The sequence below is a fragment of the Rhipicephalus microplus genome, chromosome 1 (assembly GCF_043290135.1).
Source record: "Rhipicephalus microplus isolate Deutch F79 chromosome 1, USDA_Rmic, whole genome shotgun sequence".
NCBI lineage: Eukaryota > Metazoa > Arthropoda > Arachnida > Ixodida > Ixodidae > Rhipicephalus > Rhipicephalus microplus.
Window position 1 is genome coordinate 265,886,051 of NC_134700.1, and position 11,997 is coordinate 265,898,047.

An 11,997-nucleotide genomic window follows, 5' to 3' on the forward strand; every position below is an offset into this window, starting at 1 on the left:
TCAAGCGCATATAAACACGCAGGCATGTAAAGAAGCCCGAACATGCATAAAGAGTACTCTAACGTTCCTTCCCCCCTCACCAAACCCTGCCCTAAAAAAAAAAAAAAGTTCCCGCTATACGCTCATAGCGACCTCACATGGGTAAGTATGTATATAGTGTTAAGAGTAAGCAGTAAAGCACTGACGCTGCATATCAGGATACCAAGCCTTGCTTCTTTCTCATGATTTACGAATGGCGGACTTAATAACACTAAACTTAATTGCTGGTTACATTCAGAGCACTTCAAGAGAAACGGGTTGTCTATGTACATGCTAATTTTCGTTCCTTTCTGGGTGTAAAACAGCGAGCCGACAAACACTGGTTGAACGTTTTATTTTGTGTCGCTTGCATGCAGCCACGTATACCCCACCTCCGCGCCCACTTCACTTCCCTGGAGCACACGCGCAGGCCGACCATATATAGCAGTGTTGACAGAAGAGCGTTTGCAGAGCGCTTTGTGACACATTGAGGAGTAGTAGCGCGGTCGCGTTTAACGAGGTTAGAGGTCGACGGGACCCTCGACCCGTTATGGTGAAAGGGCGCTGGAGGGCAGAACACGGGAGTCGGGAGGTGCAGTCGATTCGAGGGGCTCGGTGCACTGATTGGATTCGCGTTACCGTGCCCCCGTGCTTTCCCGAAGAGCACGTTAGGTGGTGTGCTCAGATGGAGAAGAACTTTATACAGCGGGTGTTAAGGCTCTTAAGGCGAGTTAGTTGGGGACCTATTGACGCCGTTACGGTAGCCACGCTGCCCTGAAGCGTATAGAAGCTGCAGGCACCGGTGGGGGTGCATTATGGAGGGCTGGAAGGTTGTATCTATAATTCGATCCCACCGCAAAGTGCATAGTGAATTCCTGATCCGATTTACGCCCGCTAAAGTTTTCCCTCTCGCGCGGTCTCGCCGAGTGCAGCAACGCCACCCATGGCGACAAACGATTTCGGGACGATTGTGTATGCAATTGAAGGCGCGAAAGAGGTCGAGTCCTGATATGCATACATGTGTGTGTATGTGACGCCGGAGCCATCTATAGTACAGCACGGTATAAAGCTGCACTTACTAGGTATACGCTTATCTTTGGACGTTTTAAAAGCTGCAATATTGACCTCGCTGCTTTAATGTGTACCTTCTATCGCGCTATAAAAATAACCATGAAGCAGCATAATATCTGATCAGCCGTATATCATGACAGGTCTATAGGCTGGAAGTTATTCCTTGTCTCCGACAATAATCTTGTGATGTCCTTGCTCGATATCTAAGGGACATTTGATTAAGTAGGAAGTGAAAAGAAGTAGTTGTCACATATAGGGACCATGACGTGGAAACAAAGGCTTTTTTATTTATTTACTGGAGACCATTTTCTGATCCCAGGATTCTATAGGGCCATATACGTGTGCCTCGATAGTAATTAAAGCACTAATAAATTAGCTAATGTCAAAAGATGTTAATGGTATGCGCGTGATTCTGTTCTCAATCTCTCTATATTCTTTTGTTTCGCATTTCGCCCATTTATCTCTTCCCCGAGTGAAGGGCAGTAAACCGCACGCGCGTCTGGTGACAGACAGACAGACAGACAGACAGACAGACAGACAGACAGACAGACAGATAGATAGATAGATAGATAGATAGATAGATAGATAGATAGATAGATAGATAGATAGATAGATAGATAGATAGATAGATAGATAGATAGATAGATAGATAGATAGATAGATAGATAGATAGATAGATAGATAGATAGATAGATAGATAGATAGATAGATAGATAGATAGATAGATAGATAGATAGATTCAATGAGTGCATTTCCTTGCTTGTCTCTCTCTATATCTTCACTTACTTCAAATTACTATGCAAAGTTAGGGAGGGGGGGAAAAAGGGATCAACATTTAATGGTGGTGTACGTGAGTGTCAAGCACGAGGCCAACCTCTCGCCCTGCTCTCTCCTCCTCAGCGGTGCAGAACGAGCGGCAGCCGCGCAACACGGCCACCATCCGGCCCGAGTCGCTGGCCGACTCCGAGCGACTGCTCCGCGAGGGAGCCGCAGTGGGCGTGTTCCCGCACGCGCCCAGTGCCGCTGCGGCCGCCGCAGCCGCTGCAGCAGCCGCCGCGCGCTACCTGGCGCTGGACAGGGCCGCCTCTCAGCAGTCGCGCGAGCTGCAGCACCACCGGCCCGCCAAGTACGAACGCCGGGACGACGCTCCCACCAAAGAAGGTGAGGGTTTTTTTTTTAAAGACGATAGTCTTTCTTGGGGACCTTCGACGCAAAAATTTTGATCTGTCTGTCTGTCTGTCTGTCTGTCTGTCTGTCTGTCTGTCTGTCTGTCTGTCTGTCTGTCTGTCTGTCTGTCTGTCTGTCTGTCTGTCTGTCCACTCTTACCGACATCGGGTACTTGAAACGGCCGACCCCATCTGCAGCGACCACCACTGTTGCTCAAGGTTCAGCGTCGTTCATGCTTGTGCAATCGCCAATTAAATAGCAATTATTGCGCATGTCTGGGGCACCATAACAACACGCATATATTCTGCATATGCATCTCTTACTAAAAAACGCATAGATATGTAATTTTAAGGACCGTAGCGCTTATCACGCTGCGCTTACCACGCAACGCTGGCACGGAACGGGAATTGTTTCCAACGCTTTGCTAAGACGAGACGGTGGTGGCACCTACCCGTCGCCTCGCGTTCTACACCTTATCACCTCTGAGGCGGGCGCGCACGGCCACGCGCTTTGTTTGCCAAAAGAAACTGCCAGAAGGCGCTCATGTCTCACGTGTGACGTGACTTAATGCGCTCGTTCGCCTCCGCTGCACGCTCGAGGCACTCTAACGCAGCGCCTCCGGAATACCATTCACCGATTTTCTTGCGCAGAATAACAAATAAATGTTTTGTTCACTCTCTCCACACGCAAGGCTATCGTCTTTCGACGACATTTGCAGATTACATGAAGATACGAGGCCATTTTTTCTTTTTTTTTTTTTGAAGTGATTGGTTTCCCCGACGCGAAAGGAAGACGTCCGTTCATTGATAATCAAGCAGGCGAACTGCTCCACCCACGTATCGTTGCCTGCACGTTGCAACCGCATAGGCGGGCACTCAAGGGGTGCGCACTCCCCCCCCCCCTTCTCAAATGCATTGTCTTTGCATTGCACTCTGATCATAAGGGCCTTAGTGGAAGAGGGCTTGAGAAGAGTGGGGGGTGCAACTTTACCCACTCCCCCCCCCCCCTCCACACACACAATAGAGAACCTTGAACACATCTACGGCACCACATAAACATGGCCCACGAGTTCAATTATCTTGCGATATCGCACGCAATCCGATCCCAAAAATCTTGTCTTAAGCGTTTATTGTAATCGAGCTCCGACAGACTAGAAAAATAATAACAATGGTGGGGTTTAACGCCCCAAACTCACGATATGGTAATGAGAGACTTTCGGCTTGGCCTCACGTATTTTCGCCCCCATCGACCACGTGGCCGACATGGCCGGTATTCAATAGCTCATGAACTTCGCGTCAGCGCGATACCACTGTCGCGAAATGACAGACCATGTGACAGACCAGAAAAAAATCCCTTGGGATGTCCTAGCTGTTGTCCCATGCAGTAGACACCGCATTAGGCAAACTGATGTCGGGTATACTGGATATTTTCTGAGCGCATTTCCTTAGAATATAACCATCTCTGTCAAGTTTCAACTGCATGTTAGCAGAGCCAAGAAAATAATGTTTATTCCCGTTCAATCATTGCCGCACGTGTATACTGTCTGATGTGTTCGTGTTTCAACCACAAAAACTGTTATTAATGTTCGGCTCATATACCCTGTTACCATGTTCGCAAACATCGCAACGCGGTCTGCGCCGAGCACAGAATGAGCTCAAACGATCGCGGAGCTTCCCCGGAGCATTGTTCAAGCTCACTCTGTTAAGATTACACGCAGGACGCGACTATTCCAAGTTTATTCGAGACCTTATGCGAACACCAGTGAAAAGACTCGAATTTCCGATCTCACATGCTTAATTACCTACGCACATCAGAGCCCACCAGGTTATTGACGGCTGAAGCTCTGATCACCGCCATTAGTGTACAGCGTGTATTGCTGCAGTTGGACTCTTCATTTTTCTTATTGATTTGTGGGGCTTAACGTCCCAAAACCACGATATGATTATGAGAGACGCCGTAGTGGAGGGCTCCTGAAATTTATACCACCTGGCGTTCTTTAACGTGCACCCAAATCTGAGCACACGGGCCTACAACATTTCCACCTCCATCGGAAATGCAGCCGCCGCAGCCGGGATTCGATCCCGCGACCTGCGGGTCAGCAGCCGAGTACCTTAGACCACCGTGGCGGGGCTTCTTCATTTTTCCGGCCAGTTCACCCAAATCAAAAGATTTCGTCTTTAACCTATTGAATGCTGCCTTCCTAAACGTTGCGACCATGCACGAGACGATATTAAAGGAATGCTATACTGTAAGCACTCTGTACCACGTGAGCACGTTGGCCGTGTACTTGTCATGTATAGAAAACACGGTATCTGCTGAGGCGCTCCCACACAGACTCTCAGCTGTCATCACGACTCTCACAAGTCACAAGCGAGCTTAACGGTGAAAGCGTTTCGTGCGTGTATTACCTTTGTATTTACGAACGCCTTCGTCATCGCATTTAATAACAGCTGCGCGTTTTATTCTGGCGATTTTACGCGAGGTCAAACGTCGCCGCTGTCTTGGGCTGTAAAACGAATGTCTTTTCTTGCTTTTGTACATATAGACGTCCACTATTAAGGTCGCGCCTTCCGTGGTGGTGTAGCGATCACGGTGCTGGTCCGAAGGTCGCTGGTCCGATCCCGGCAGTTGCATTTCAGTGGAGGTGAAATGCTAGAGGCCAGTGTTTAGTTAGTATGTCGACTTGTACGATACATTTTCATTTGTATTAACCAAATTTATTTTGCTTGCGTAAATGGTCGCCACACGTGATCCAGCATACTCTGATATGTTTTAGGTCGTTTGGTTTCAAGTGTTGTCACTTCTTCGAAGCATTGTTTCCAGTTAGCAAGTTTCTTTAACCTGATTTGTTTTTTTTTTTCATTAGTACAAGAGGTTTCCCTGCAGCTAGAACTTTGAGACCTACTTTTGTATAATAAATTGCTGTGTCACATATTCATGGCTGCACCACTAAAATTATTATTCTTCGAAAGCATCATCCTGTGCCATGAGAACCTCGTATCATGCATTTCACTATTTATTGCGATACAGCACCAGGTGTGTACAGCGAGTGTCAAAAACCCACAGATACGCCTTCGCCTAAGACGACTCCAAGGCGAAAGCCATCTTACCCTTTCCAAGTTCTCTGTCTATGTATACCGATGCATCTCCGAAAGCTTTACCTCACGTGGTTTTACGATGCCTCCATGACGGGCCCGCCTTCGAGCAAGTGACCGTGTCATTAGTTTGTGTCAAATGGTTTGACGTGGTGATGACGTCACAGATTTTTGTCGGGTTGTGATGACGTTATACTGGCGACGTTATCAGTGGCTATAGCCACTGATCCACCGCGCCACTGATCAGTGGTTATAGCCACTGATCCACCCTGGCTATATCCACTGATCTGAGGACCCTGATTCGAGCAGCCGAGCACAATGATAGGGTGCTCGGCTGCTGATTCGAAGGTCACAGGCGCGATTCCAGCCACGACGGTCGCATTTCGATGGAAGGCGTCCTTCAAAATCATGTTTTTGGGACGTAACACCCTAGATATTAGTAGCAGTAGCAGTTGTTGTTGTCGTTGTTGCTGTCGTCGTCGTTCTTCTTGTTCTTCTTGTTCTTCTTCTTGTTTTTCTTCTTGTTCTTCTTCTTGTTCTTCTTGTTGTTGTTGTTGTTCTTCTTGTTGTTGTTGTTGTTGTTGTTGTTGTTGTTCTTCTTCTTCTTCTTGTTCTTCTTCTTCTTGTTGTTGTTGTTGTTCTTCTTCTTCTTGTTCTTCTTGTTGTTGTTGTTGTTGTTGTTGTTGTTGTTGTTGTTGTTGTTGTTGTTGTTGTTCTTCTTCTTCTTCTTCTTGTTCTTCTTGTTCTTCTTGTTCTTCTTCTTCTTGTTCTTCTTGTTCTTCTTGTTGTTGTTGTTGTTGTTGTTGTTCTTCTTCTTCTTCTTGTTCTTGTTGTTGTTGTTGTTGTTGTTGTTCTTCTTCTTCTTCTTGTTCTTCTTGTTCTTCTTCTTGTTGTTGTTGTTGTTGTTCTTCTTCTTCTTGTTCTTCTTGTTGTTGTTGTTCTTCTTCTTCTTCTTCTTCTTCTTGTTGTTGTTGTTGTTGTTGTTGTTGTTGTTGTTGTTGAACATAATTTTTGCAACACTCGCGTTGACGCTGCCAACTTAACGATTGGCGTTTTACGAGGCGTCTAAGCACAGTCAGCGTATACGCGAATGAATGCGACTGACTGCCGTCTGTGACACGTCCGCAGAGGACACGTCCGAGTCGGGCGGTTGTCGGGACGACATCGGCAACGGCGGCCTGGGCGACCCGTCGGTGACCACGGCGACCGGTCGCCGCTCTCCGGTGGGGCTGCTGCCTCCGCCGCTGCTGTGCCAGCAGCAGGCGCAGCAGCACATGCCGGGATACGGCGAGTTCCCGCTCTACCCGGTGGCCCAGGAGAGCGTCTACGAGACGTCGGCGCGCCTTCTCTTCATGGCGGTCAAGTGGGCCAAGAACCTGCCCTCGTTTTCGAACCTGCCCTTCAGGGACCAGGTTCGTGCAGCCGGCACCAAATAATTAAGAGATTTCCCGCCAATATGCGACTGCAATCTGTCGAACTGAACAGAATGTTGTCACGGGGTCGTGACGACAGTCGACGCGTTCAAGACGAAACTCTTTATTCGGGCAAACTTGTGTCCAGGCATGGCCTCCGAGACTGCGGTCGCGCGGCGCCGTTTCAGAGGAACACGCTGCGTGCCCGCCATCTTGGAGGCAATGGTCCAGGGAATGAAACGCAAATTTACGAGCTGTCATGCGTGTCGGCAAGATTTTGTATGGGGGGGGGGGGGTACAAACTTGTGTTGCCCCGCGGCTTCGCGTTGCATCTAGTGAGGGGTTCGGGGAGGAGGAATTTGCTTGTGTGGCTTGAGGGGGGCCAGTGCCCCGTTTGCAGCCCCTTGCCGACGCCTATGGCATGTATTGCTTGCATGGGCATTGACCACCCAGTCAACGCCCATGCAAGCAACACAGGTCGTCGGGGCTGCAAGAAAAACATACGCCTTCTTCAAGCTTCACAGCACTGGCCAGAGCCTCGAACCGCGATGCAACATGAGTTTGCGGCCCCCTCCCCTCCCTAAGACAGAAAACCTGTCGACGCCCATGATGCACGCTGTGTATACACTGATAGTGGCAAATATGCCGACATCGGCAATCTGATCTGCAGCTAGGCGCGCTAGCATTTATACATGTGGTATTGAAGATTCCAGCCTCATCATTGGCGACCGTGTCAGTTGCAGAATAAACGCTACTGTTTTCGTTGCGCAATCAAGATTTTCTGAAGATAGCAACATAATCTCGAGAGCTCTCTGAAACTCGGACGCGGTTTGCACAAAGACGCGTGTCTATACGTGAAACGCACGGTTTGCATAAAGATAATAAACAGAAGCGCGCGTGGCAACACATGTTAGCTCGTTTTAGAACAGGTTCGAAATATAAATTCACGGTGGCGCCTTCCGAAGCACCGCAAATATTCATTATTTTTCTTGCAACTAGTGCTCTCTAAACTTCTGACGCTGAGTGTAAGTATGCGCGGAGCTTAGCAGTTCTTGCTTCGTTTACAAACACTGAACTCGTTTACAACTTGTAATAACCGCGGAACCAGCTTTGCTCTCTGGCGCTCCGAGCTTCAAAAGTGAGAGGCGTGCTCGTTAAGAAAAGCGAGCTTTCAACCATCGCTCCCTCCCAATGGACGCAAAAGCTAAGAATAAACGATGACGCGTGATGCTCACGGTGACCTTCCCGTGACCACGGTGAGAAATAAGTCAACAGTTCTTGGAATAACTTAGTAGTGCTTCTGATTGATATGTGGGGTTTAACGTCCGAAAACCACCATATGATTATGAGAGACGCCGTAGTGGAGGGCTCCGGGAATTCCGACCACCTGGGATTCTTTAACCTGCACCCAAATCTCAGCACACGGGCCTACAACATTTTCGCCTCCATTGGAAATGCAGCCGTCACAGCCGGGATTTGATTCCGTGACTTGCGTGTCAGCAGCCGAGTACCTTAGCCACTAGACCACCCCGGCGGGGCTATAGTAGTGCTTCTACTGGGGCCAGTTGGTACGGCCCTGAAGCGAAACAATGTGTCGCATAGATCGCCCCGCCACGGTGGTCTAGTGGCTAAGGTACTCGGCTGCTGACCCGCAGGTCGCGGAATCAAATCGCGACTGTGACGGCTGCATTTCCGATGGAGGCGGAAATGTTGTAGGACCGTGTGCTCAGATTTGGGCGCACGTTAAAGAACCCCAGGTAATCGAAATGTCCGGGGCCCTCCACTACGGCGTCTCTCATAATCATATGGTGCTTTTGGGACGTTAAACCCAACAAATCAATCAATCAATCAATCAATCGCATAGATCAACTGAGACGAATGGTATATACACGAAACGGGCGGTTCTTGTGTCATTCGTCTCAGTTGATCTATGCAGCACATCGTTTCGCTTCGCAAAGCTCTTGGAATGCCCCATCAGGTGTCCTTGGCAGCCACTATACCGTTATAAACCATGCTGCAACATTTCAATGACGTTTGGTCGCTTAACGTGCATCTATAACTCGAAACACGAGCAATACATGCGTTTCGCCTCATCGAAGTAAGCCAGGGTCGAACATGCGTTTTCTAGCCTAATGTAAGGTAACGCCGCCGCCACTACTTATATCGAACTAAATTGGTCTCTATATAGGCCTAACAGTTAGTTATCACAGTTAAAAAGTGGCGCACGGGGATCTGAATACATAGTTCTCACGAAATTTTTAATCGCTCTTGTATTACTCGCGCTAGGGTATTGCTCGTTATCACAGCATGTGAGGAAGTGCGCCTGTACGTAATCTATAAGATAACTAATTATAGCAAACAACGTCGTATACGGCGCTCACCGAAACGCTTTCCCACTGCCTTGTTTTCCGGCAACGGTGAGGACTGTTCTAATTTAAATTTTCGACGCGGATGAGCTTAAGCCGAATATTTTATTGCCTACACCTCCATGATTCCACGTGCTGTTGTCGTGCGCGGTAGGATCACCGGAACCTTGTCTCCATAAGCGTGTAGTACATATCGTCAACAGCAGGTACACTGTCTAAGACGATTTGAAAGTTATGGCGCGATAATGAACCAAACCATCCAACGTTCCCACGGTGGCCCTTCTGGAACAGTGAAAAATCAATATTTCGCAATCATTTCACCCTCGCCGGCTGTTTTCACGCTACAAGAATCATCCCAGCGACAAGCTCTCCACTTTTTCTCTTTTAAGTTTTTCATTCGTTGCGATCAAGCGTTCTATACTTCGATGGTTCTTTCTTATCTTCGCTGACGATAACAGTGTTGCTGGGAAAGATCTGGTTCAAGTCAGTGCATATAGGACATTCCACCGGATTTCTAAGCTACGAGATATAAATATTGCTTCGTCATAAAAAGAAAGAAATGAAAATGCGCCTTCCCCAGACGGAAGTTATCGTATAGCCTATATAAGAAAAAACAAGAATGGCGAGGGTATAGCTTGCCTGATGAGTTTCCTTTCTTAAAAAGGGCACTGTCGGTCGATCCAAGTCGCGCTATACCGTAAGCGCACATCCAACCGGACGCTGGAACATGCGAACACATTCGCGAGGACTCGCGAAATTTCGCGTGACTTCACGTCATAGGGACTATTTTTCGCAAAACATGTGGGCGCCACCATCTAAGCCGATATTTTTTTGTTTTTTATATCGCGATGGGAATTAATATGACCATAAAGCATCGACCAACCAACTGTTTTTATGCGTATAGGTTTACAGCAACGCTGTTTGTTTAGTTGGCAAATATGAACAACACAAAGGTAAGCAGCCCAACATGGCGGCACAGAAGCCCCGTCGTAAAATAGTCTATACGCGTCGTAGCAGTGTCAGCGCAACTTCTGCTTGAGCCGAAACGTCACGTGTGGGGATGGAACCCGCTGCGCCTCATAGTTCTTATCGAGATTTCATCTCCGTTTTGTCAATGCCGAGTCATCAAAGCTTAGCTCACTGCGATATACCGCGCGTTCAATGTGCGTGATTTTTTCGAGCGAACTTGAAAGAAAACTAAATGTGTTCATCGCTGATATTCTTCGAGTGGGTCGTGTGTGCGGCATAGCTGAAGTTCTACCAAGCATGCACGTGTGGAAAAATGTTTTCTTGTTCTGCTGTCATCCGTGACTTCTACTCAGCTCAACTACATAATATCGTGTATCAATTATACCGCAAGATGAAGCTTTACTAAAAATTCCTTAATTTTGTTCTAGAACTCAGCTGAATATCACGATATAAGCATAATATAATAATATATAGGAGCTGTGTTCCAATACTCACCGTTGACGGCTAAATAGACAGCTATATGGACGGCGGCCATCTTAAGTCCTATTCCAATTCTCACGTAGCCGGCAAAATAGACAGCTCCAAGAAGACTGCATCGTAGACAAATATGATGCAGGTTATATTTTGCTGTTTAAACAAGATGGCGGCTCATTGAATTCCTCAGATAGATCGGATATCGTTGGAATGGTCGTCTGCACACAATCTAACGCTTTGCCAGGCGCTCAATGTGAGTAACGTTTATTCGTTTTTGATTTCAACACGAAATAAGCCAGGAATTACAACTGTTACGTTTGTTTATTTTAGCTTTTTCTTCTCGACGTGAGGTGGCGCATTGTCGCATAAAAGCAGTCTAAATGTGTTTCATTTCTCGGACAGCATAGGCTCGACGCTGTCTTTTAAGCAGTCTTCGTAGACTGTCTATAGTGCTGTCTAATAATTGGAACACAGTCAGGGTTTTATGTCCCTAAACCACGACAACATTAAAAGGGATGCCATAGTGATTGACTCCGGAAAATTTTACCATCTGGTGCTTTTTAACATGCATTAGCGTAGCGCGATACACATGGCGCAGTATAAGCAAACACCGACACATACATATATAAAGAAGAAATTTATGTTCATTCCCAACGCCAGTTTCGTACAACGATTCATTCATTAAACACAGGGCCGGTTCGAATTCTTCGTCAGCTGCGGAATCTTTTATTCAGTGAGATGACCCGATCTTCTTCGCATAACATCGTTTGTCAAACATGTGGGTGATAACATTTTTCTGTCATTTAGGGGAGATCCTATGAAGCATGATCTTTCCTGTCATTTAATTTCTCCAAAGTGGTGGGATATGAAAGCTATAATTACTTTGTCTTATTCTCTTTGCTTGTACATAGAGCGCCCATATGTTCGAAGTTCCGCGAAGGAACCCTGACATGAATCCCGGCCGTAACGGCTGAATTTCAATGTAGGCGAAATGCTATATAGGCCCGTGTGCTATAGGTGCACGATAAAAAACGATATGGTCTAAATTCCTGGAGCATTCCACTTCGGCATCCCTCATAATCATACAGTTGTTTTGGGACACGAAACTCGAACGAGTATTCCATTGAGACTAATATTCTTTCTGTTGAGTGCAAGCACGTTAGACTTTACAATTCCACATGTGCATGATCCTAGCAGCCCAAAGAGCGAAAAAACTATGTGCTCACACTTTTCAAAAAGCCAAGAGCAATCAGTGAACGAATTACGTTATCAATTATTCGTTTATTGATACACTTTCAATTATGTCTTGTTAATTTATCACTTAAAACCATTTCTATGGGATAGCACAACACCCAAAAGCCAAAATCCGAATTTGAAAGAAAATAAGTGCCCTACTTCAGCATGGTGAAAGCGGAAGCTACCTCA

General features: G+C 47.0%; 1 protein-coding gene across 1 annotated transcript in view; it reads left to right on the forward strand.

Annotated features, from left to right (window-relative positions):
- Hr51 (photoreceptor-specific nuclear hormone receptor 51) overlaps positions 1-11,997 on the forward strand; it is a 67,623-nt gene that overhangs the window by 48,895 nt on the left and 6,731 nt on the right. The window contains exons 5-6 of the mRNA XM_075868628.1: positions 1,990-2,250; positions 6,480-6,763. Coding sequence (XP_075724743.1) covers positions 1,990-2,250; positions 6,480-6,763 — 545 coding nt within the window. The remainder of the gene's footprint in view (positions 1-1,989; positions 2,251-6,479; positions 6,764-11,997) is intronic.